Source organism: Sciurus vulgaris (genome assembly GCF_902686455.1).
Source record: "Sciurus vulgaris genome assembly, chromosome: 4".
Taxonomy (NCBI): Eukaryota; Metazoa; Chordata; class Mammalia; order Rodentia; family Sciuridae; genus Sciurus; species Sciurus vulgaris.
This window is the reverse complement of record NC_136464.1, coordinates 24,237,079-24,261,907: the sequence shown is the minus strand read 5'-3', so window position 1 is coordinate 24,261,907 and position 24,829 is coordinate 24,237,079. Positions and strand designations below refer to the sequence as shown.

General features: G+C 40.7%; 1 protein-coding gene across 2 annotated transcripts in view; it reads left to right on the top strand.

Moving 5' to 3' along the window:
* Window positions 1-24,558, top strand: part of SORCS3 (sortilin related VPS10 domain containing receptor 3) — a 582,251-nt gene extending 557,693 nt beyond the window's left edge. For both annotated transcript variants that reach the window (XM_079135987.1, XM_079135988.1), the window contains exons 21-27: window positions 8,868-8,991; window positions 10,389-10,501; window positions 14,322-14,453; window positions 16,259-16,358; window positions 17,290-17,395; window positions 22,558-22,718; window positions 23,518-24,558. In XM_079135987.1, the coding sequence (XP_078992113.1) occupies window positions 8,868-8,991; window positions 10,389-10,501; window positions 14,322-14,453; window positions 16,259-16,358; window positions 17,290-17,395; window positions 22,558-22,718; window positions 23,518-23,582 (801 nt within the window). In that variant the 3' untranslated portion in view covers window positions 23,583-24,558. The remainder of the gene's footprint in view (window positions 1-8,867; window positions 8,992-10,388; window positions 10,502-14,321; window positions 14,454-16,258; window positions 16,359-17,289; window positions 17,396-22,557; window positions 22,719-23,517) is intronic.
* The last annotated feature ends 271 nt before the right edge of the window (window positions 24,559-24,829 follow it).

Genomic DNA, 24,829 nt, shown 5'->3' with positions numbered 1-24,829 from the left:
ATATCTGTCTCTGGGGTTCTGTCTCTTCAAATTTTGTGTTTGCCTTTTAGTATGCCTTGGAATTTTTTTGATATCTAGACATGATGTACTGTGTGAAAAGGTCTGCTATAAATAGGTCTTTAGTAATGTGGTGGTAAGGTATATAGGAAAGGGAAGCATTCTACAGGCCTATATTAGGTCTCAGTTTTTAATAAGCCTTTGACTCTGAACTATGTGTTTCACAGGTGTTTCAAGGTCCTACCCAAGGAAGAATAGGATGGGTATAGGGGGATAGAGTTGGATATATCCCTTCCCCCCGGGCCATCAGACTATGGTAGACCCCAAGAAGATTAGGCTTTGATTTACTGGTTTTTTCTGAGTCTGAGGGCAGGCTTTTTTTTTTTAAGTCAGAGCATGTTGATGTATTGAAAATTGTTCTTTTCCTGCCAAAAGCACAAAGACACTTTTTTTCCTAATATTTGGGAAAATCTGGTAAGTTCTCAGTTATACTGGTTATAAGATTTACAAAGTTATGATGGCCTCCTGTGACTGACTGATCACCCTGGAGTTTAGAAGTCTGATATTTGTGTTTTCCTTGAAAACTCATGATGTGGTTGGCAGTGCTTATCTAGGAGAATAAGTTAATTAAAAAAAAATCTGAGACAGCACTTCAGATTTTGAGATGCAGGATATAAAAGAGGGAAAATAAATATTTAATTACTAGTTAGTAATGAGCAGAGAGAATTTTGTCCCTACCCTCACCCCTGAGTGGTAAGAGTGGGGGATGATTCAGCCTTGATCTTTTCTAGGGAGACAGCATTGTGTACTAGAAGAAACATAGACCATAAGGATCAATCAAGGATCCCAATAACTCAATCGAGTTATCTTTTCTAATATGTCATTTATTCACTGTAAACTGGAGAGATAATGCCTATCTCACCTTGATTATTATGAAAACTCTGATTACATGTTTACTTAGCACATACTAGGTCCTTAGCAAATGCATGCTTTTAATGATGTCCTTGAAACTTAGTTTTATGGTGGGTTGGTAAAAGATAGAAGATTTGTGGACCTGGGACCTCTTTCAGTTTGCATTATTTGCATCTCTTACTTTTAAATTAATTTCTTAGTATAAATTAATTTCTTAGTATGGGTGACCAATGCCTTTGCATTTCTGGGATTATTATTCCCCAGTACAATAGGTAAGGCATTTAGTAAGATCCCTATTGAGTATAATAGAGAAGTGACTTTCTCTGTGCATGGTATACGGCCCAAGTTCAAACACCTGATACGTTACAGAGCCATAGCTCAAGCCCGGGGTTCTTAGTTGCCATCTACCAGACACTGTTCCTCAGTTCCAGGATGCTTTCCTGCACCACTAGGTCATAGACCTACCATCTTTCTTCCAAAGCAAGAGATATAAATAATAAATAGGAACTAGAAAATCATCCATAGAGAAGACATTGGAAATAGGAAGATTTTAAACCTATTTCTCTTCTGAGAATGTGAGGGTTTGGCTTTTCCATCCTTTTATGGCCACTTACCTGGTAATCTTTATTGAGAAGCTTCTGTGTGCAGGGGCATCAGTTCTTGGCTGTTACTAACACAGCAATTTACTCAACGACTAGCAAAGAAGACACAAGGTTCTTCCACAGTGCCATTTTTTCATTTGAGTGCTGATTCTGAGACCTAAAGTATCATAAAGGGTCTAACTAGTAACTGATTAAAAAACAAACAAATGGACAAAGTGATTGAGGATTCTACTTTTTATTTGCCTCACAATTACCTTTGCCAACTTGAATAAATCATTTGATCTCTCTCACTTTCCTTTTGTCTAAAGCAATGATACTAACACCTAATACAGAGACATCATTGAGTTATTAATTGAACTGTCTCATACACATACACACAAACACACAGGTACACACACATTGCACTTTATTATGGGAGGGTGACTTTTAAATTATGTATTGGCATTATAGCTTTATTTTTGTAATTGATGACCAGAGTTATCCTTTGGTTATGAATTTACAATCTACAAGTTAGAGCCTGAGGTACTACCCAAATACCCAGACCCCAAAGGGTTTTACAGTCAGTTTTGTTCTCAAAGAACCAAGATGATGATAGTATATGATAGGCAGTAAGATAAAATAGTTTCAGAATAAGACAAACTTAGGTTGATGTCCAGATAGGTTCTTCTTTGCTGTATGCCTTTAGTCAAACCATTTAATTTCCTTAAGCCTCGTTTTATTAATTGTAATGTCTGAGTAATAACAGTAGCAAGTATAATTGATTATGGCAGTGAGGACTCAGTAAATACTGTAATGTGAATCATTTTGAACACATCTAAGCATTTAGAAACATTAGATACTGTTATGCTCATCATCGGCACTAATAGCATCTACATCTAGGTGACAAATCTGACTTGATTATATGAATTGCATTCCTGTCTTCAAAAATGGTTATTTTTTCCATTTGAGAGAGGTAGATTTTCAGTGCTTTTGCCTAACACCATGCCAGAAGTACATCAAGGTATCGATGTACTGTGCTCAATAATTGATCCAGCGAGCACCATATTTGACTGGCAAAGAAACGAATGTCCTTGGGTGTCATGGTGAGTGCTGTGACTTTGCAGCTATTTGATTCCCTTTGACTAGTAAACTGACTTGTGAAAGGAAGGGGACTAATACTAATTTTGAATGTTTATTCCTTGTACCGGCTTTGTACGAGCCTCTCAATACACATTATTTAATCATCAGAACGTCACTGATGAAGGAGAAATTATCATATTTTACAGAGAATATACAAGAACACTGAGGATAACAACCTTGGAAGGTAGTGTTTATGGATGGATATTTGTATGTGTGTGAGAGAGAGGGGTAGAGGGGAGACTGACGAGGTGAAATGGAAAGGTTCAACCAAGTGGTTCCAATTTTAAAAAATCTATTCATAGGAATGAATTGGCCTGTGCTTCTTAACTCTCCCTTGTGGAATAGAAAGACACATATAACATTATCCCTACCTTGAAAGCAATCACATTCCAAAAGAGAAGGCGAGATGAACGTGCATACAGTAATTGGTGAGCAGGTATGATGTATAAGTGAATAGAAAAGAGCAAGCATACCTGAAATCCAGCGGATGGATTACATACCCATAGACCTATCAATGGGGGATATGAAATGGCATCAGTACCTACATTGATCTTTTTCAGGAGCTGTTGTTTGCAGTAGATGTTGTGAGGAATACAAAGTAGTGAAATTCTATTTGTTGCCTTCAAGAAACATAATCTATTTGGGAATATGAGGTTAACATCCAAGAAAAGAGGCAAGAAGGAGAAGCAGGAATGTACTATTATTGGTCAAGTCAAGCAGCTTGGGAAGTGATGGATGTGGGCTTTGTGGGTCACAGAGTGAGTCATGTATGAAATTGGTCCTAAGCTGGCATTGAAGGAGCAGTATATTTGAGGCACAGAGGAAAGTGATCTATGTGTAAAGGTAAAGCTTTGGGAATATTCATGTTCTATGTGGGATAATTCAGCCAAAGCAAAGGATTCAATTGGGCAGAAGATGGAGGAAAAGTTGAAAGATGGGAGGATAGGCTAGATGGCTTTGAATGACATCAGCATATGCTTTTTGCCGTAGAAACCCAGATTTTGTATAGTATGATAAGGGCTAGAACTAGATTCATTGTCAGTGATACTTTAAGAAATTAGATACTTTCAAAGAATTTCAGGATGTATTTGTGCATGTGCATTGGTGTAATTTTTTACCTGAGAGTTTACACATTTATTCCACAGTAAAAACAACTATAAATGCTCTTTTGCTTTATTTCTTCATCATCTTTGTGTATATTAAAGTTTTTTTTACATAGTTCTAAGCTTGTATTATGTATTCTGCCTTCTCACTTCATAAGTCCCTTTCATACACTGCTAAATAAGCTGCTGAAGGTTTTAAGTAAGGCAAACATTGTGACTGCATAGTCTTTCCAGCTTGGGAATGGCAGCTTTTATCAAGGTGTACATTCTGAACTGTGGGGATTTGGCAATATGCAATATTAATATGACTCACTGTGTCTGGGAAACTGGTGTTGTCTGCATTGAAAGATTTCCCTGTGACTCCCTGTTCCATTAGGAAAGTGGAAATGTCATAACTAAATAGTTTCTCAGAGCCTTGTTGATTTCCTGTTGGACTCAGTAGGTAATAGGTGACCTGTCTGTCACACATGAGGGATTCTTCATGGGGAGGGATGTGACCCACAGCCTAGGCAGGGTATGAGGTATTATTCTAAGGAGCTTCACTGTGAAGCTGGTTCTGTAGTCTGGACTAAGCAGAGACATAGAAGTCAATCGGCTGCCTGCTGGATTTGTGGGACTCGGAATGTCCAATTTGCTAGGATTAGCAGAGGTCTGGCTTAATAAATGTGTCTGCTTGCCTAATAGATTTGAGTAAATGAACCTTAAAATACTTGATTTAATTTAGCATTTGGGCACCTCATATCAGTGGCCAATGAAGAACTCAAGAATCCTGTGGAGTATTCGTACTTTGTAAGGAAGGTGAATTCAGCCATGATGCTATAACTGCTGATGAAAAACAAAAGCAATTTAGAAAGTGAAATTAGCTTCTGCCATTTCCCTAGCCCAGACGTCTGTGGCCTGCCACACAGAGACCAGGCATTTCCATTGAGCACAATTTGTTTGCTGTGGCTCCGAGCCCTGACTGGCTGGCAGGATGGCGTGTGCTCTCCCACCTCAGCAGGCATCCCTTTGTCCCACAGCCCTTCCTCCTCACTTGGCCAGGGATCTCCTAGGGAAGCTGCCAGATGGAGACAAGATCAAATCTGCTGGGACAGGAGGAGTGCCACTCCTCTCAGGGTGGGTGCTGTGGCCTGGCAGAGCACAACCACCTCAGTCTTGAGATGAGAAGAGTGTGCAGGAAGAGGGCCAGGGATGCCATTCAGAGCTGAGAAGGATGAGGTGGAAGTGGCGAATGTTTCCTGAAAACTGTTAAGGGAGAAAAATGCCTGGCGGTGAGAGGGGGGACAAGATGAAGGACAGCTTAGCAAACCAAAGTGGAAGGGCAACGTAGAACACTCACGGCCAGTCATTCAAGGAGTCAGGAAAAACAAAAGCACACTCAGATTCCTTTGATAATTTGTTTTCCTAATATTTTATTATGAATAATTTCAGACCTACACTGGAGTTGAAGGAATTCTTCAGTGAGCATCCACGTATCAGCCACCGTAGTCTGCTATGAACGCTTACTCTGCTTGTTTTGTCACATGTCAGTCTATCCATCCATCATTCTTTCTTGATTTTTTGATTCATTTCATTTCAAGAAACCTATATGCTTTAAAAGATTGAACTTGCAAATTGTTAAATATAGTTCAAGATTTCTTGACACATGTTCTCCCAGGTGATCATAAATTGAGTATGAAACATTCCTTCTCATGTAGACCTATATATACTTATGTACATGTGTACATAAAATACCTCATTATTTTTTATTTTCTCTTCATTGTGTGAATATACTCTGGTTCATTAATTTTCCTATCGAGGAATTCCTTGCCTGTTTCCGATTTTCAGCTGTTGTGAATAAGCGGCTGAGAACTTTTAAAAATTATTATTTTGGACATCTGTTTTCTCTTCACTAACTTTCTAGAATTGCAAATGCCAAATCATAAATTATGGAATGATACAACCTTTTTTGAAAAATTTTGTGCAGTTTCTTGTAAAACCCAATTTTTTCGTGCAGCGTCATAGTGTTTTATTCCACTTACTAGAATTCTACTTGCTTACATTCTAGCTTACTCTTTGTACATTGTCTGAGAGTTCTGGCTTACTCTTACCTCTTCAACATTATTCCTTATTATTATCTCAAAAAATTAGCCACTCGACTGGATGTGTGGAGGCACCTTGTTTTCTTCAGTTATTTTTTATTTGTTCTAATTAGTTATACATGACAGTAGAATGAATTTATGCTTTTTGATAAATCATTCATAAATGGAGTATAATTTCTCACTTTTCTGATTGTACATATTGTAGGATCACATCAGTCATGCAGTCATATATGTACATGAAGTAATAATGTCTGTTTCACTCTACTATCCTTCCTACCCCCATACCCATTCCCCTCCCTTCACTCCCTTCTACCTAATATGAAGTAACTCTATTCTTCCTTAGTGCCACCCCCACATATTGTGAATTAGTATCTGCAGATCAGAGTAAACATTTGACCTTTCATTTCTTGAGTCTGACTTATTTCACTTAGCATGATATTTTCCAACTCCATCCATTTACCACCAAATGCTAGAATTTCATTCTTCTTTAAAACTGTGTAATATTCTATCATATATATATATATCACATTTTATTTATCCATTCATCTGTTGAAGGACATCTAGATTGGTTCCATAATTTAGCTATTGTGAGTTAAGCTGCTATAAGCATTGATGTGGCTGCATTGCTGTAGTATGCTGATTTTAATCCCTGTGAGTATAAACTCCTTGGTTTATACTCAATTGGTGGTTCCATTCCAAGTTTTCTGAGGAATCTCCATACTGCTTTCCATAATGGTTGCACCAATTTGCATTCCCACTAGCAATGTATGAGTATACCTTTCAACCTACATCCTCACCAACATTTATTGTTGCTTGTATTCTTGATAATTGCCATTCTGATTGGAGTGAGATGAAATCTTAGAGTAGTTTTGATTTGCATTTCTCTAACTGCTAGAGATGTTGAACATTTTTGCATGTATTTGTTGATTGATTGTATTTCTTCTGTGAAGTGTCTGTTCAGTTCCTTAGCCCATTTATTGATTGGGTTATTTGGGTTTGTTTTTTTTTTTTTTTTTTTTTGGTGTTAAGTTTTTTTGAATTCTTTATATATCCTAGAGATTAATGCTTTATCTGAGGTGCATGTGGTGAAGATTTTCTCCCAAACTGTAGGCTCTCTCTTCACATTATTGTTTCTTTTGCTGAGAAATTTTTTTTAGTTTGAATTCATCTCACTTATTACTCATCCTACATATTGATTCTTGATTTAACTTCTTGCACTTTAGGGTTCTTGTTAAGGAAGTGGCACCTTGTTTTTAAAGACCATGACTAAGATAATCAAACAACTGCTGGTAGATAAAAAACCTAAATGGACCAACCAGTAGAAACTAGAAATTTTGCCTAAACCCAGATTCTGCTTGCTGAATAAAAATCATTACCAATTTTCTAAACCAATCTGTTTATTTAACAGACAAAGAAGACCCAGGACGGGGACCATTTTAACCCAAGTCATTCATTAAACATTTAACAGAGCTAGAATTTTAAGTGACTGTTCTTCTCAACTGGAGATGGCAACCATCTGGTGCCCATGTTGGGCCCTTGTTCCATGACAAAACTCAAGTAGACTTTAGTTTCATTCTTAACACAGGACTTAAACAGCCATGGTGTCATGGTGCACATGAGAAACCCACTTTCCCCTTATCCCTTATTTAATCCAGCAGGACACACCCTGTGTGTATCATCAGTGAGCCACAAGTGTGGGTATGAGTACCTGAATCCTGTGGCTCACCTCTCATTGAGAAAAATAATGTATCTCTTCATGTACTCCTTTCCTTTCCTTTTTTTTTTTTTTTTTTTATTGAGCAAATGGAGAAGAAAGGATGTCAGAAATTTAGGGCAATATCTCTAATTCTGCTCAGCTCCAACCATAAGCCTGGTCATAAAATAGAGCTATAGAATTTTAAAACAGTGAAAAAAAATCAAATTATTGTTCCAGAGGCCCTGTCAAAAATTGTGAGCTGGAATGGAATTTCAGTCTTGCAAAGGAGACACTGACTGAAAGTTGCACCTTAAAGCCTTCGTGGGGCTCTGTGTCTGCATCCAGCCATGCATGGGTGTGCCCCGTGAGTGCTGGTCTATGTCCAGCCCTTCATGGGCAGCTCTGTGCACTTGCCAACCAGCTACATTATTATTCTCTATCCAGTTGTCCTGACACACAGAGAAGAAAAGCAGTTCTCTCCTCTCTGCAGGTGGAGTCTCTATTTATCAGCTGCCTTAACTCCGTCTCCTACTGTTATGTCTTACTTTCCAAACAAGAGAGAAATCAAGAGGCCTGTGCTTTCAGATGACCACTGGATAATGACTCTTTAATCGCAAGATCTGCCTTTTCTCTCCAAAAAGCATCTGCTCTTATCAAGATCCTATTTCTCAGAGGAAAAAAAATACAATTATGCTACTTTTCTTCTTATCCTTGAGATGTCCCTATCTGTTATGATAATCAGGAAAGCAAAAAGGAAAAATAAAAGATTAAAAACATGATCACAGATATGCATGTTTATATATTTTCCCACCTATTGCCTTAAAATGGAAAACATGCATGGTAAAATGAATGGTCAACAGCATAACCATCCAATTTACATGTTATATGAAGGACAAGTGCCAAGGGCAAGTGATACCAAACAGGTAAAATGCAATCACTTCTCTGAAAGGTCACATAGTCCAATGGAAATCAGGATGAAAACACAAGTGACAGCAGATATTGGGGAAGAAGAGTAATGTTCTCTTCCTTTTGATACAGGTTTCAAATGCTGCCTCTGCTTTCCCTTGGGAGAAAGAGTGACATGAAAACTCTTGAGTGTCCAGTCTTAGCCTCATTTCTCTGGTTAACATTTTACAATGTGTTTTATGTATATTAATATTCATCCAGGATCCTGAAAGAATAATTACAGTTTTAGGAAGCTGTATAGAACTACCTTCCCCCTCGCCCTTCTCAAGTTGGGATTCCTTGGGATCTAATCTCCTATGCAGATCTGTAACATTCTGAGATTTACAGAAAAGGAAAGAAACCTGCTGTCCCACAGAGACTAAATGGGTGTGGTTCCTTCTCTTTCCTGCAGCCCCTCATAACCTTGGACAGCAGCATTTCCTTCACGTTCCTGGCAGAGGGAACCAACACCATCACTGTCCAGGTGGCTGCTGGGAACGCCCTCATCCAGGACACAAAGGATATTGCAGTTCATGGTAAGCTCTAAGAACTGTCTTCTGATGCTTCTTCCTGCCCAGCCAATCCCCTGAACCCACCCACAGCCCTCACCAACTATCAGAATCTCCCCAGGCCAAATGAAAATGAAGGAGGTTCACAGAGGCATTCAGATCTACCTCCTAACTTGTTCCCAGATAGAGGATTCAGGCTATAAGAAAAGCAGATCACAGGCAGGTATTTATTTTCCACTGCTGTGTGTGTCTGCATTGCAATGTGTTTGGGGTTCTCATTAGACAAATTCATATATCATAATTGAAAGAATGCTCAGCTGGAAGACTGTCATAGAAGAAGCTAGTTCTGAAAGTCCTGCTGAGGTATCCACAATGCACATTCAGCACCCACTCTTTGTGAGACGGGACCAGTGATTTCCAAAGCTGGAGGAGTCATGGTCCCTCCCCTTGCAGAACTCATAGCCCTGGTAATGAGATGTTGTACACAGAACTGATGTGTTCTCTTGGTTGTTGGAGGTTCTAACACTAATGTCTGCAAAGACTTGATAATATGGCTAAGAATATAAGCTTGGAGAAAGTGCTAAATAGGGTCCCCCTTTTCTTCTCAATCTTGCAGAACCATTCCTATTTACCAAATTTATTTTAAATGAAATTGACTGTGCCACAACCCACCCCCAGGTCCCTAGATACAGCCACTATCATTGTGTCTTTCTGGAAAGTTGTACTAAGCATGTGAGATTCTTACTCAGACTATATTTCTTCAGCCTCATCTCGGTGAGTTCCTTTTCCTACCTCCTTACAAACATCCTGCTCAGTCTCTTTATTGGGCATCTACAAGTTCTATTTTAAGTAAACATTTTTTTGGAGTATAAATTTTGTAAACATAAATATATGGATCACAAGTGTTTAACTTCATGAATTACCCCGAAGTGAATAAAGCCCGTGTACTCACCAGCCAAGGGAAGACATTGAATGTTACACACACCCTAGAAACAAGATTTCAACCTACTCTCTCATCCTCTGAGGCAGTTTCTAGCACAGGAAACAGAGGAACTGAAAGAAGGAGAAGTGAAAAGCCTCCATTCCAAGCCAGTCCAAATTGTTAGTGCTTTTGGTTGGCCCTGCGTGATACCACCTATAGGAGCAAAGTCTCCTTCTGGACTTCCATGCTTGTCTTTCATTTCAGATACAGCTCTTTACAAGAAGAAAGGCTTAAGATCCTAGGAACTGAAAACACTGGTAGAATCAGAAATCTACTTCCAACTCTCAAATTCCACTTTATTTCAGAAGCTAAGAAATAGACTGAAAATAAGGATTTATAGTTGAATCCTCATGAAAGAGCCAAGCCTTGCCGAGCCCCTTACCCCTCACACTCTCTCTCTTCTCACTCTGCCAGCCTCAGTTCATATTCTCTCTCCCCACAGAATACTTCCAGTCCCAACTCTTATCCTTCTCTCCGAATCTGGACTTTCACAATCCCGACATTCCTGAGTGGAGGCAAGACATTGGCAATGTCATCAAGAAAGCTCTGGTTAAAGTAAGTTGGCTTCATCTTTGTTTAAGTTTGTGGACAAGAGAAGAGCATGAAGGTGTGGATAAGAACTGAAAACACTTTCCTGCAGATAAATAAGGATTGTTTCTCTGTAAAAAAGAGAGAAGTAAGGGAAGAATAGTTGGATTGAGGGGACAATGGAGGAAAAAGGGGAGAGAAAGAGAAGAGGGAAGGAGAGGGTTAGAGCATTCAGTCTAGAATTTGAAGAAGGAAATTGACCCAGGGTTGATCCAAGCATTTCTGAGACAGGGGCTTGACCCTTTTACAGGACTAATGGATGGACCATTCAGTGAATCTATACTGGTAACATGCACTTGGGTGGATCTTTGATCATGAATAGGTCTTATTCACCAGAAATTTAGAATCATCAGACTACCATTGGCCATATGTGGCACTCAGGAGTCTACAGGCCAGGAAACAACATTCTACCAGGGATAGAGAAAGCTGGAGATTCAACCCAGGGAAAATAAGAGTTCTATTGACCAGAGCTAAGCATAGAACTAACAAATAAAACATGGTTAGTTCAAATGTAGAAATAAGTCTAATATGTAATTTTTAAGCAGAATCTCCGTGGAGAATAGACAAAAGCATGATTTGTACTATCCAAGGAAGTACAAGCCCAACATAGATTTGTGATTCAACAAGTGCTCATTGAACTACTGGGATCATTTTGGAGGGGATATCTGAGCTATGTTTTAAAGGATATATGTCAGTTAGCAGGGAGGGGATGGGATCTTTCGGGTAGCATGAACTCCATGGACTACTGAAGAGGGCGCCTGTTTGGGAAATGCCTTGAGTTTGTCTTCCCAATCTATTACTGAGGAGAACAAGCCTAGCTAAAGTTGAGTTAGAAGGTTTAGGATGGACTACGTAGTGTCTGAGAAGCTAAATGGTTGTTGCCGGCAGTGGAGAGTGTGAAAAGGATAGGTAAGAAAAAATTATCATCAACAGATTTATATGTCAGGCTTCCCTTCGGGTGGCAATGGTGAGGACGTTGGGGAGGGTGTAGAGTAGGGGAACGATTTCACCAAAGATGACCTGTTAAAAAGCCACTGCAGTTATCTCAACCAAGGATAATAAGATGCTGGAGAGGAAGGAGTCAAAGCCTACTTAGGAAGTTGAGCCCTCGAATTACTGATTAATCAATGCAGTGAGAGGGAGGGAGAAGCCTTCTGGTTAGCAGAGTAGGTAGGAGATGGTCTTTCATTGACCAACATGGGGACTATTTAGAAGCATGCTTGGGGAATAGTAATATTTTCATCTTTTTTTATGAAAATATTTTCATGGAGCACATGAAAAATGCTTAGGTAAAGAGAACCAGCAGAGTTGAAAATGGTGATCTGAAAACCAAGCAGAGGGCATGCTGGAGGCAGAGATTTGGGAACTGAGGACATGGAAGTTTTAGGCTCCTCAGAGGGAGTGGGGTTCAGGGAGGTGCTGACTGCTGATGCTCCCAAGGCAAGGGAGAAAGGCCCCAGGAAAACCATGGAAAAGGAGCAGCAGGCATAAATGAGAATAATATTAAAGCATTCCTGTAGGAATTGACTATAAGAGGAACATTAAACCTTTCTATAAAAAGATGGTTCACAGGAAGAAATGAAAATGTGCTGTCTTAGTCTGTTCAGGCTGCTGTAATGAGACACCCATAAATTAGATGGTTTATAAACAACAGAAATTTTATTTCTCACAATTCTCTTTTTGACTGTGAGGCATCCCAAATTGGATGGTATTTTATAGGGTTACATTTCTTAATAACTTACAATTTTTTTTAGAAGTAACTTGGTAATTATAGTAATGCTACTATGAAATAATAATCATCATCATACATGTCATTGATGCCTAGCTCTTAAATTTCATGAGGACAAATCACTTGTCTGTCCCTTTAGATAGAATTAAGTGAATCTGGATGTGTAGTTCCAAGGTCCCTGACTGATGATCCCTGAGATAATTCTTCCCTGAGACAAAGGGTCAAAGGGTCACGCTAACCAAGGCACTGAGAGCTTCCTCCCACTTGACTCCATTGTGTGGTTCTCAGCATTTTGCTCCTTATTCTGCTCTGAGACCTGCTACCCCAGGCAGGTTGGGATAAGGTCCTCTGCCCAATGTACTTGGTCACCGAGACTTGCAGCTATAGCCGGACCTGCCTCAGAGCAGGACACTGAGGCAACTGGCAAACCACCTCTGGATTTCCATAGGATGCTTCTCTGGTGTGTGGGCTTTTTAGGCTTCTGGCTGATGCTGTTTACTTTCCTGTAAGCTGGTTCTCTCACTTTTCTTATCACATCCCTGCAAGTTAACTCCAATCTGGAAGCCAAGTTCCAAATAGGAATCAGAGCTGAGCAAATGGGAAATGACCTATGCTCTGCTGCCATTCAATTCAGCAGCTATTAATTGATTTTCTCCTCTATCAAGGATGGTTCAGAGCAGCTAGGTAGCCACAAAGCCCCCCAGGAATGTTTGGGCAACAACACACTAGGAAGCAATTGGGGGCCACACTGCACCAGATAGATGTAATTGCATGACACGGTGGACATGGTCCGTGTTCCTGAAATATGGTGGACCTGATAGTCTGTAGGAGCTTGGCTGGGAGGTGAAGTGGGGATCCTCCCAGCCAGAGACAGTCAACGGAAACTTCTTAGAGGAGGCAGTAATTCAGCTGCATCAAATTATCTCTCCTATTTGTATGATTAGAAGAGACAGGCAGTGTCTTCTGGATCAAAGACCTTCAAGAGACACAAAGGAAAGAATAGCAGTGGGAACGTTGCTTATTCTCAGTCCTCACCACCCCCCACAGGAATTTGCCTTTAGATAAAAGCTAACATTTAGGTTTTTATCACAAAAACAATATAATCCTTTTACTAAACACTCAGGTAGGAATAGAACAATTCACTCATATTCTCAGCCTCTTAACTTTTAGTATTTGGGGATCATTTTTTCAATATGTTTGTATTTATATAGAGTTGTAACCAAAGGAAATAGACCAGAATGCAACCATCTTAAGTCTTTCTATGTTGCCTCATGGTGCTGATTATCATCTTAAATCTAGAATAATATTGTATCCGGTGATTATACTGGAATTTACTTCACATTTTCGAACATGTAATTTTCCTCTTTATTTACTATTCTATGTAATGTCATACATTTTCCTGCATATGGCCTTTGCTACATTCTGGATCATGTCTTTAGGACTAACTCACCAAGTTACAGTTACCCATTGAAGGTTATAAATGTTTCTATGGTCTTAATGTGCATCTTTTGGGAAACAAATTGGTGATGTATATCAATGTTTAGTGCTGCCAGCAAGAAGTGAGGGAGCTTCCTCCCATACAGCCACACCAACATGAGCCATTAAACTTTTTTTAAAATCCTGTTTTAAGAAGTGAAAACAAGTGCTGCTCTGCTATTTTTTAAATTTGCATTTTCCCGTGTTTGTGTATAACTGCTTATTCCTCATTTGCAGCCAGTCTGTTCATGTTTTAGCCAGAAGCCCTAGTCCTCAGTGCAGAAAAAATGGAAACTATGGGATTGCAAATACTCCCAGCAATGTTTCGAAGATCATTTATAATACTATTTTAGTTTCAGTAAAAAATATATATAAGCATAGGAAGAGGGGAAACTAATAACTCTTTACCTAGCAGTTTTAGAGGAAAACAGGAAGAAACCATGAGTGTATGTGGGAATCTGTGCCTAAGATGCTGAATTTAAAACATCTATACAAGTGCTAAAGCTGTGCATACTCTGCTGCTGGCTGCTATTTGTGCAAGTCTGTCCCCAGAACCTCACTCTTGTTCTAAACACTTTGCAGGTGACCAGTGTCCCAGAAGACCAGGTCCTGGTTGCTGTGTTCCCTGGTCTCCCCACCTCAGCAGAGCTTTTCATCCTCCCACCCAAGAATTTGACAGAGAGGAGGAAAGGCCACGAAGGGGACCTGGAACAAGTAAGTGAAAACGTGGCTGGGACACTTGCCTGCAGCCCACTTTCTGAGGGGCACAAGTTGTTTCCAGTCAAAGAGGGAGACAAGCTGTCTCCTGCTGACCCACCAGCCTGTGGCTATTTGCCTAACCCAGGGTTTTAAAGAACCGACCATCAATCTTGCCCAGAGTAAGTACAAATGCAAATCACAGGGAGCACTCTGCCACACAGGAAGGAACACCACCTCTGGAACAAGAAGGGACACAGACCTTGGTGCCAAGGTGAATGACTCGGGTGGAACTGAGTTTTGCAATGTGGTGTCCCTGAACTTTGCTCAGGTCTCCCTCCAATGACTCACCCTGGTGTGACAGGAAGGTGGCAGAGAAAGACAGACAAATAGACAGATACACAGAGAAAGGAGTACAGAGGGGAGGGGATTTGAGTTTCCCTATGTGTTCGTGGAAAAAAATGAGCTTCTTGTCTTTAAACTGTGCTGGTTCTAGAGGTCCTGGTTAATTTAAGTTTTCTTTCCGGAGAAAGAATGAACTGCTTTTAAACATGTCTCTTGGAGAGAGATGGATGGCCTCATCTTGCTTTGACTAAAGAAGCAGTATTTCCAAGAGGAAATGTGATTCACTGTCCTTATCAAATGGGCTCCTGCCCTGTGATCTGTGCATGATGCTGGGACCAAAGGAGGGGCGGGTCTGGTGCTTCTCCCTCCCACTCACTGCTCCTACTGGGGTCTCATTGGCTGTATACTATGTCATCCTGCCCCCCCTTCCCATGGTGCTAAATCAGGGCAAGTGAAAGAAAACAAGGACCAGGCTGCCAAGGGTCAGTGTGAATCAAGCACATTTGCTCCTGTGTGAAGTAACCACTGTCCAGACCCTTCTCTGTCCCTCAGGTACTCACCTGGGCACCCATCTCTACACTCATCCACAGCCCTGAGCAGTATAAATGGCATTGCAGTCAGCTTCTCTGGAAGAAGAAACAGTTCCCTTACATTGCAGGGTTGCATGTTGAAGTTGGCCAGAAATAAATTCAGCTTCTCAACGCGCACATCACTTTTATAAGACCTCTTTTTTCTGAAATAGCAAGTGGCATGTGTGAACTATATTTGGAAGCTACAATATCCATCCATTTAGATAAATAGGTAATTACGGTGATGAATAGCAGCTGTGATATTAAGGCGCATACAGCGAGATAAGAGTTAGGGACAACAGCCTAAGTCTGCCTCAGCTTTCATGTGGGAATTACAGAGTGATTAAATCGATGTTATGTGTTCTGAGACTTGCTGGAGAAAAGTAAAGAGGAAAAATTATCCCATAAAAACGAGGCAGCTTCTGCTTTGATGTTTGCCTCCCATTGTCTCCGAGATGGAAACCACGGAGGAGTGGGCTAGGGATGTACGTGCCTGCTTTAATCCTGGCAGGGGCCTCTGTACCCTGTGTGCGTTACTTGATCAGATTAAAGAGCTAATGATGAGTTGACTTTCTTTCATTGGGACCTTCAACAGGTCTGGGGTTCTAAAGGCAGGGATGAAAGAGTGCTGGAGTTGAGTGGCAAGCTCCCGTCTGTTAGTGCTGTAATTCTCCGGGTGACTGCGGGCACACCTCCTTCCGTCTCTTTCCTCTCCAGTAGAAGCAAATGATGCCACTCACTTCCTTGGCTGCACATGGCTCTGGGGACTGGAGAAACAAGTTGATAGAGATGTTCCAATATCCAGTCCCTGGATTGAATGTGATCCTTTTTTTTTTTGTCAGTTCACCCGAAAAGGAGCACTGTCACATGTCACAAGTTACCATACAGCCTCTCTCTCTTTTCTTCCAGATTGTAGAGACACTGTTTAATGCTCTAAACCAGAACTTGGTCCAGTTTGAGCTGAAACCGGGGGTCCAGGTCATTGTATATGTCACACAGCTGACATTAGGTGAGTGTAAGGATCCAGGGGGACATGGGTACCATGCAGAGAAAAGGGAGGAACTAATGGCCAAAAAGCCTTTCATAAATGCCAGAAAATTTGTCATTGTGATGAAGCTCTTACTTCACAGTTCAGAAAGATTAATCATGTGTCTCTGGAGGAGTTCAGAGGGGTGCAGGAAGACTTTCTTAGGAGTGGCTTTGCCGTGAATCCTGGTTGTTACTGGAGAAAACATGCAGTTTCCTTGAATCTTGACTTTTTTTTTTTATTTACTTACTTACTTTTATTTGTAACAATTGGGATTTCACTGGATACACATCAGGCTTCCTTAATTTCTTGGATCCTATGATTCCACGAATTTAAGTTGGAAGGTCAGATCAGAAAACTTTAAAATCACCAAACATTCAATTTATAATGTATGAGTCTAGTAGAAATGGAGACCAGCTCTACTTGGTTGATTTATGAAAGGAATAAAAAAGCACGTCCCAGTGGACATTTACTGCTGGCTCTCTTATTAATATAACAATTTTCAAGGTGGAGGCTCCACATGTGCTTGTTCAGGGGTGCTTTGCCAGAGCCTTGCAGAGGAAGAGACTGAACATGGCATTAGTGTTTAGCCCAAAGTTCCCAGTGTGCTGACACATTGGCACAAAGGCTGTCAAGGACAAAAAGCATGCAAGGCCTTCTACTCCCTAAGCTGGGTGCACTTTGCTCAATTTATACCAAGAACAGCCAGTTGCCCCAGTCAAGGAGTTGACTTTCCCTTGAAATCTATGATCAAGAGTACTTGGCTTCATTTTTGAAGCCAAGCTTCCTGTACTCACATGGCAAGCAGGGCAACTGGGAACTGGAAATAAGGGTGGAGAGGAGTTGGCCCCTTTCTCCAAGGGACACCTGCCCAGCTGCTGATGTCCCAGTGAGCGTTCTTCTTCTCTCCTAGCTCCGCTAGTGGATTCCAGTGCTGGTCACAGCAGCTCCGCCATGCTGATGCTCCTGTCAGTGGTGTTTGTGGGCCTGGCCGTGTTTCTGATCTACAAGTTTAAAAGGTATGTGCTCTTTTCACTCACTTTATCTCGGGGCTAGGTTTATTGCAGATGCATCTTCCTGTAACCAACTTTCCTAAACTCATCTCAAGAATCTGTTCTTAATTCTCCATGAAGTAGTGTTTGACACTGGGGACAAACAGGAATGGTTGGGGGTCAGGGAATATATGGGTTTAAGAATCTGACTTCACCTTAGAGATATATGAAGTTCGGGAAATGAGGGCTAGCTTATGAATCCATTTATTCTACTCAGTAGAAGTGTAAGAAGTTTTCAGACCTCATAGGATCTCTGGAGTGAAGTCCTATGTATTCAGCAGATCTTTTTTTTGCAGATCAACACCCAGGGTGGTTAAAAAGAGACAGTGCAACTAAAATTTGATATGCACATGTACAGACTCACACTCATTGTCTTATCTCAGTTTGTAGCCATCAGATATCTCTACGTAAATTTGCATGCTGAACATTCAGTCTTCATTCTTTTCTCTCTTTTTTCCTATTTCTAAGGAAATTGATCAGGAAAACCAAGCTCAGTATGTGTTCAGAAATCCTTTTTGAAGCCCACAGGAGGGGCGATGTAAGAGGGTACTTACTGAAAATATGAAATTGAAATTAATAATCCTATTCTAATATTCAGGTTACACAATTACTTGCACAGGCTAAGAGTGTGAACTGTGAAAGCAAAATCTTTAATTTTTACCATTTATAATCATGGGCAGTAGTATTTGTCTCTCTAAGCCTTAGTTTTCTCATCTGTAAAATGTATGGTTTACATGTAAAAATAGCTATATAACTGATACATAATACACTGTTCAAGAAAACTAAGGTGTTGTAAATAACAAAGAACATGTATTCCAAATATGCTTCTGGTGTTATCAACTGGCACACAGTTGGCTCTCAAAAGGCATACCTGTGGCATAGACATGTGCTTCTCAGGAAGCCTGGGTAAAAGGAAAATGTCATTTATTATCACATGCATTCTAAAGGCATGGCTTGGCTCTGGGGTTGTAACCAGGAGGCAGACTTTTAGATTTTGGAAGAGACTAGTAGAAAAGGTGCTTTGCTCTTCCCATACCCTTTCTGCCCCCATAAATCTCCTCTCGAATCGCTTAAAAGCTCAATATACCTCTCAGCATTAGGCACAGGGCAGGAAGCCTTCAACACCCGCCCATGTCCACTAGAAGTACAGAGTGTGATTTACCTTGGTTGTCCATTTATAGACCTGTATGTGAGTTCATGTCCTTTTGAGTTGGGTCAACCCATGTTCTCTTTCCCTTTGAAGAGAGGATAAACCTCTATGTCATAATTCAAGAGAAAAGATTCAAGATGGAAAGGGTCTGGTGAAGGCAGCATCCATTTATGGATTACTTCAATTATATGCAAACAAGACTTTGACTCATCCAAGGATTTGATTGTGGGGAAGCCTGGTGATTGCTGGAATTCAAAGAGCAGCTAAACCAAATTTATTGCCTCTGTCTCCTGGCACTCAAGAGTTGCTGAGGACAGGGCCAACAGAAGTCCTGATAAGAGGCATTTGTGTCTGTCATGCATCTCCAAATTAAAGCCAGACTTACCCTGTGATTTAGAAAGCTTCTGTTCTTTTATAAATGCTGCTGTACTCCCTAGACAGTCAACTTATTACTGTAGGCATCTCTAAATTTGCACACTTTAATACATGAGTCCATACCAGGTAATGACATCTCTGAACTCTCTCCCTTTGTAGTTCCCAATTATCAGCCAGTGCTTTCTAAGTCACTGACAGTGAATCATGCAGCTAAGTCTACAGGAAACAAATCCCAGTCCAGCAGGATAACCAGCAGAGGCAGCTACCAGTCACCAGTCACCAGTCAACCTTTACTTTTCTAGCCCCCTTTTACTGAATGTTTTCCTCCCAGTGTTCAAACCATTTGGTCTAGAGTTGGTTGGATTTTTTAAAAAATCTTTTCCCCCTCCCCATCATGTAGAACCCCATTGATGGCTGTATAGAGGATGCCCAGCTTACAGGCAAATAAGGTCAGGTTCTCACCCCTGAGTGGCCTGAATGGTGTTTACTTCTCTTATTACCATGTAACAGAATTTTCTTCAATGATGAAAATGCTTTGTAATCCATACTACTGTAATGGCCACTAGTGTGACTATGATCTGAATTTTAAATTTTAAGTTTAATTAATTGAAATGTAAGTAGCTACACCTGGCTAGTAAACACTGTTGAGTGGCACAATCTAAGTAAAGGGCAATTCTATTTCTGTTTCCAGATTATTTGCTATGCTGAGTTTTCAGAATCCAAAACTTCCTTTCTGTAATCACCAATACCAATGAATTTAAACATGTATTCATCCAACAAACATTTATTGAGTTCGTCCTATGGGCCACGCACTGAAAAAACATCTCCCTGTTCCAAGTGGTCACTTAAGAGAAGGACAATCACCCCAATCCCCAAACTTCCTTTAAGTAAATATCACCCTGCCTCTTACATTGCATCCTGTTCTCAGTGAATGCTATTCCCATGTCTTGCCAATATGATTAAAAGTCATTGTGAGACGACTTTTGCTTTCTAAAAACTGCCTAACAGGACCTTTTTTCTGTGACTCTAGATCTACTTTTTCTGATTATCCAAGAAAACGTTTGAACGCCTTTATATTTGCTCCTATCTTTTTTCAGTAGGGCTTTCATTGTAGTTCAAAGTCTACTTTGCTCTCTAGTGTACCTCATAGCTGGAACAAATGAATATATACCACAGTTGTTTTTTATTTGTTTGCTGGATTTTGTAGAGGACTTGGGCTTCTCCATCCTATTTCTCTTATTTAAACCTGTATAAATGTGTGGCCCAAGACATATCCCTTGATCTCTGTGCAAAAGTGGGGTTCAGATTCAACTTACATCCTGGAAAGTCCTACAAACAGATGTGTTAAGTAATGAAAAGAACCTTGACAGCTTTTGAGAATGCTGCAAATTGTATTACAAATGTCAGTCCCTTCCAACCATTTATTTGGAAAGATAAAAATATGCCTATTTTTAGATGTGCTTTTTAGGGATTGAAATAAAGTGAACAATCATTGTAAGGGCTAATTCATCCAAATCCTCTTAGGGGTCTCTAGCCAAGCAAGAAGGGGAGGCAAGAAACAGTGGTTATAACTGAAATGCAGGAGCTTATGTGATCAGGAATATTGTGATTGCCCCCAGCACCAGTAAATACTCTAGTTGATGACAATACTCATGAGAATATGTAGCTTTTTGATCAGAATGAATCTAACACATTAGGCCTCATGTCTATTTAGATAAGACTAAGGTAAGAGCAAGCTTCGATTTTTAATTCTACACATTTGCAGAGGCTATGGTTCTTACATACCTGCTGTACATTTAGGGCTCTGTAAATTATATTCAACTGGTTTAGACCAGTTTAGGGGTCATGGGGTCACCACCCTTAATATATGGAAAACAAACACTAAAGACTCTGAGCTTAAAGGGAAGGTAGAAAACATTGCATTTCACTATTTCAGAGTTTTCCTTCAGTATTAGCTACAGGACAACCTTAGTAAGTGCCCCCACATTTTACCTCATTTGAGGTTGGAGAGGGGAGGGACAAAGGAAGCTTGAAAATACCACTGGTTGGTACTAGGACAACAGAGAGATTTGTTCTTAGAAATGCATGCATGTTCTGTGTAGGGTGGGTATTAGCTGTGGCAAGTTCTAATGGTATCCTTGACAGTAAGTGGTTTCATAAAGTGTTTGGACTGCAGTTCAATTTCCCCACCATCTGATCAGGTGAGAAGAGTATCTTCTGGATATGATATTCCAGGACAAAACTGTCGTCTTTTTAAAAAGACTACTCTTTAAGGAAAACAGATGGAGGACAGGTGTTAAACCATTTATTCATTTATTCGATAAAGGTGTAGTGAATGTAAACCATGTGCCAAGCACTTGATAAGTCAGATATAGAGCAGTGAATATAGAAGACATAGACTTTGTCCACATGGGGCTTTTCGTCTAGTGGGAGAGAAAGATAGAAAACAAGTTAATAAACACTGCCTATTGCATCGCCCTAAGCCAAAGTCTGATTTATTGCTTTTGTAGAAATCATCCTTAGGCATGGATTTGTTACAGGGGAGGCTTCCCAGGGATGGCACATAAGCCAAGTTCCGAAAGACAAGAAGGAACCCACCATAAGAAGAGCAGAGAGAGGCCTACTACAGACAGAGGGAACAGTTGGTTCAAAGCCAAGGTCCCAAGATGGGGAAGAGCTTTCTCCATTAGATTCTTGCAGCTCACAGTTTGGGTGTGTAGCCTTCCAAGGACATGAGCATCACCTTGGCAGAAATGTGGAGTCTCGACCCATCCTGTCCAGACCTAGGAAGCCACAGTAGACATTTTACAGGACCCTCCATGAAACCTGAGCACTTCGATGTTTGAGAAGCTCTGGATTAGAGGAATGTGAAGGACTCTCCAGAGCACAATGGGTTAGGAGATAAGAGAGAAGGATCAGGATGTGACTGTCCCAAAAAGATTTATTTCTAGACCTGCCCACTCTTGTATCCCCAAACTGGTCTTGTTTGCATTTGTGTTTTTAAACGAAGCTATTTAGCTTCTTTTAATCCTTTCCTTAATACTTGCATTAGTCATAAAAGGAAGCTATTTTATCTTCATTGAACAGATGAGGAAACTGACTATCAAAGTATTTAAGATATTTGGTCCATGGGTGTTGCTCTGAAAATTGTAACAATGGCATAAGAGTCTATTATTTCTTGGCTATTCATTAAACAAGCAAATGTGACTTGATTAAATTAATGCTATCTTAGAAGAACATGTCTTTTTCTGTACAATTTAAGAATCTTAAGTCCTGTTCCTTTTGAAAACTTAGTAACAGGAAAATATTTTAAGGGTCTAAATAAATAACTGGTCAACACCATTGCCTTTGCTTATCCCTGCTTGCTTTTCACCCCAGAAGAGGGTGCATTTCTGAAAGCTCAGTGGTTTACATCTTTCCTGGACACCTGGGTCTCTGACTGGCTTTGTATCCTTACCTCATGGCCACAGTATCTTTAGGTGACTAGTGTTTTTCCCTGACATTGGCTCTTACTGTTAACATTTCCTTTATCACCCAAAATTTACAGTTGCCCAAGTTTGTCATGCCTGTGATGTTGATCTGATTTTGTTCCTAACCCTTATAGGAAAATTCCCTGGATTAACATCTATGCCCAAGTTCAACATGACAAGGAGCAGGAGATGATCGGGTCAGTGAGCCAAAGTGAAAATGCCCCCAAAATCACACTCAGCGACTTCACTGAGCCCGAGGAACTACTGGAAAAAGAGTTGGACACTCGGGTCCTAGGTATGTGTCCCTGTGCCATCAAGTGCATGAGTCCTCTGTCCTCCAAACACTCACAGTTGGTCAGCCAGTGCATGTTACCTGTCCCCTAGAGAGTATGGTCATATAGACAGAGAAAACTGTCTATATGATGTAATGATGCTTTAAAATTTGTCTGCCACTTTTGGCCGCATGAAATTGAGAGACTTTTTCTCCCTAGAATTCAGTCAAGATTAGAAGCTCTTGGGTTGCTGTGGGGTGGGGATGAAGCCAACCGTCCTTTACTGTTGGATTATTTTCCCTATAAAGCAAAAGCATTCTGTGTCCTTGTTAATAGTCACATGAATGCAGAATCTGATATCAGATAGCCCTTGCTTTGCCACTCCACCAGCTTTGTGACCTCTCTGGGTCATGTATTTCTCAACTGTGAAATGGGAATAATAGTGCCCGAGGTTCTATGGAATTCCTATGTCATGTCTGAGAATCTATTTTGAGATTGCTGTAATCATCAAATGATGCTGTCCCTGGCTCAGTGCCTGCCACACAGTAAGTGTTGCCACATGCTAGCCATTGCCATTGTTCTCCATACTGTATAAACACAGCAGTCAGTGTGTAGAGTCTCCCTGTGTTCGTGTGCGACGAGGTGTCTACTACAGGTGGATGAGATAAGTCAGTGAGCTGCAGGGAATATCCAGGAGCCCTGTTTAATAAGTACTGATTAAGCACTCATCCCACATGGCTTGATATTAAGAATAAATAAAACAAAGGTTCCCACCCTTGTTGAACTTACACCCTTTCCCTCTATGTCTCCTCTTCCCTACAGGAGGAATCGCCACCATTGCGAACAGCGAAAGCACAAAGGAGATCCCCAACTGCACTAGTGTTTAACGCCAACAAGCCACGTGGTCAACCACCTTTCTGACTTTTTATTTTTGATGACAATTATTACTATTATTACGGGAAAATGAAAATGTCTTTTTTACCTTTTGTTTACCAAGGGCCCCCTCATCAATCCCAGGCAGATGCTTAGCTTTGGAGAAAAAGGCATTCTTAGCTGATTAAAATGAGACAAAAAGAATCAATGGCTGTATTTGTGCTAAAGGCAAAGGATGCATCTTTCCACAGCCTCCTTGCTTTATTCTGCCATTAGTAATGCAAAGACTCTCTTTTTCCTTGTGGTCTCTCTCTCTCTCTCTCTCTCTTTCTCTCTCTCTTTAAAATTCAAGTTGGGTTGGCTTTTCATTAATCTGCTATTACCTCCCAAGGTCACCAACACTCCCATGCCCCCCCACACACGCATAAAACACAAATCATTTCTCAGTTCGATCTGCAGGAGGTAGGTTGGTGGGGAGTGGACTTAGCGGCAGAAAGCATGCACACCTTTCTAAAGAGGCCCTGCCTCGTGCATGTCCATAGCGGGGCTGCAGATGGCTTATTGTACATAACTACAATGTAAATAGCTTTTTATTTCCTGAGAAATAATTTAATGTTTAGTAAAAAAGAAAACAGAAAAAAGAAAGATGCGCGTGTTGGCTTACGCACTCACCCTCGGAGCTGCCCCACCCCAGGCCTGCTTGATGTGTTGGGTTCTGGATGCTCTCCAGCTGTCTGTCACACTTAACTCTTGCATCTCCGTGTCCACACCATAGCTGGTTTCTACTTATGTATATAAAGGGGGGCGGGGGGAGGGCTTCTTTGGGGTAATTGATAAAGGAAGGACTCTAGTGACACCATGAAAGAATGACATGGAAGAAGTTGCAAGATGAGGCCCACTAGAGACTGCACATCGAGATCCAGATGGTGAGGCTTCCTTTCTAAAAGGAAAAAAAAAAAGATTAGAGGATATTTATCGGTCTGAGAAAACTGTCCTCTCTAAAGAAGCCAGGTAGTGATTAAGGATCCTGGCCGGTCTCTGTTTTCTCATTAGATTCCATGGAACGTATGATGCTTACAGCAAATCCTCAGGCTACTCTTAGCTGGGAAAAGTCCCCTGGGCACTAATTTAAGCCCAGTGAGTGCCTCTTGGCATGAGGAGAGTAGAGAGATTGGAAGGGAGGAATCCTTTGTGGAATCCTGAGTGCATGTGAACCCTGCAGGCCAAATAGAGGTCTAGCCTTTAATGATATTAGTCAAAG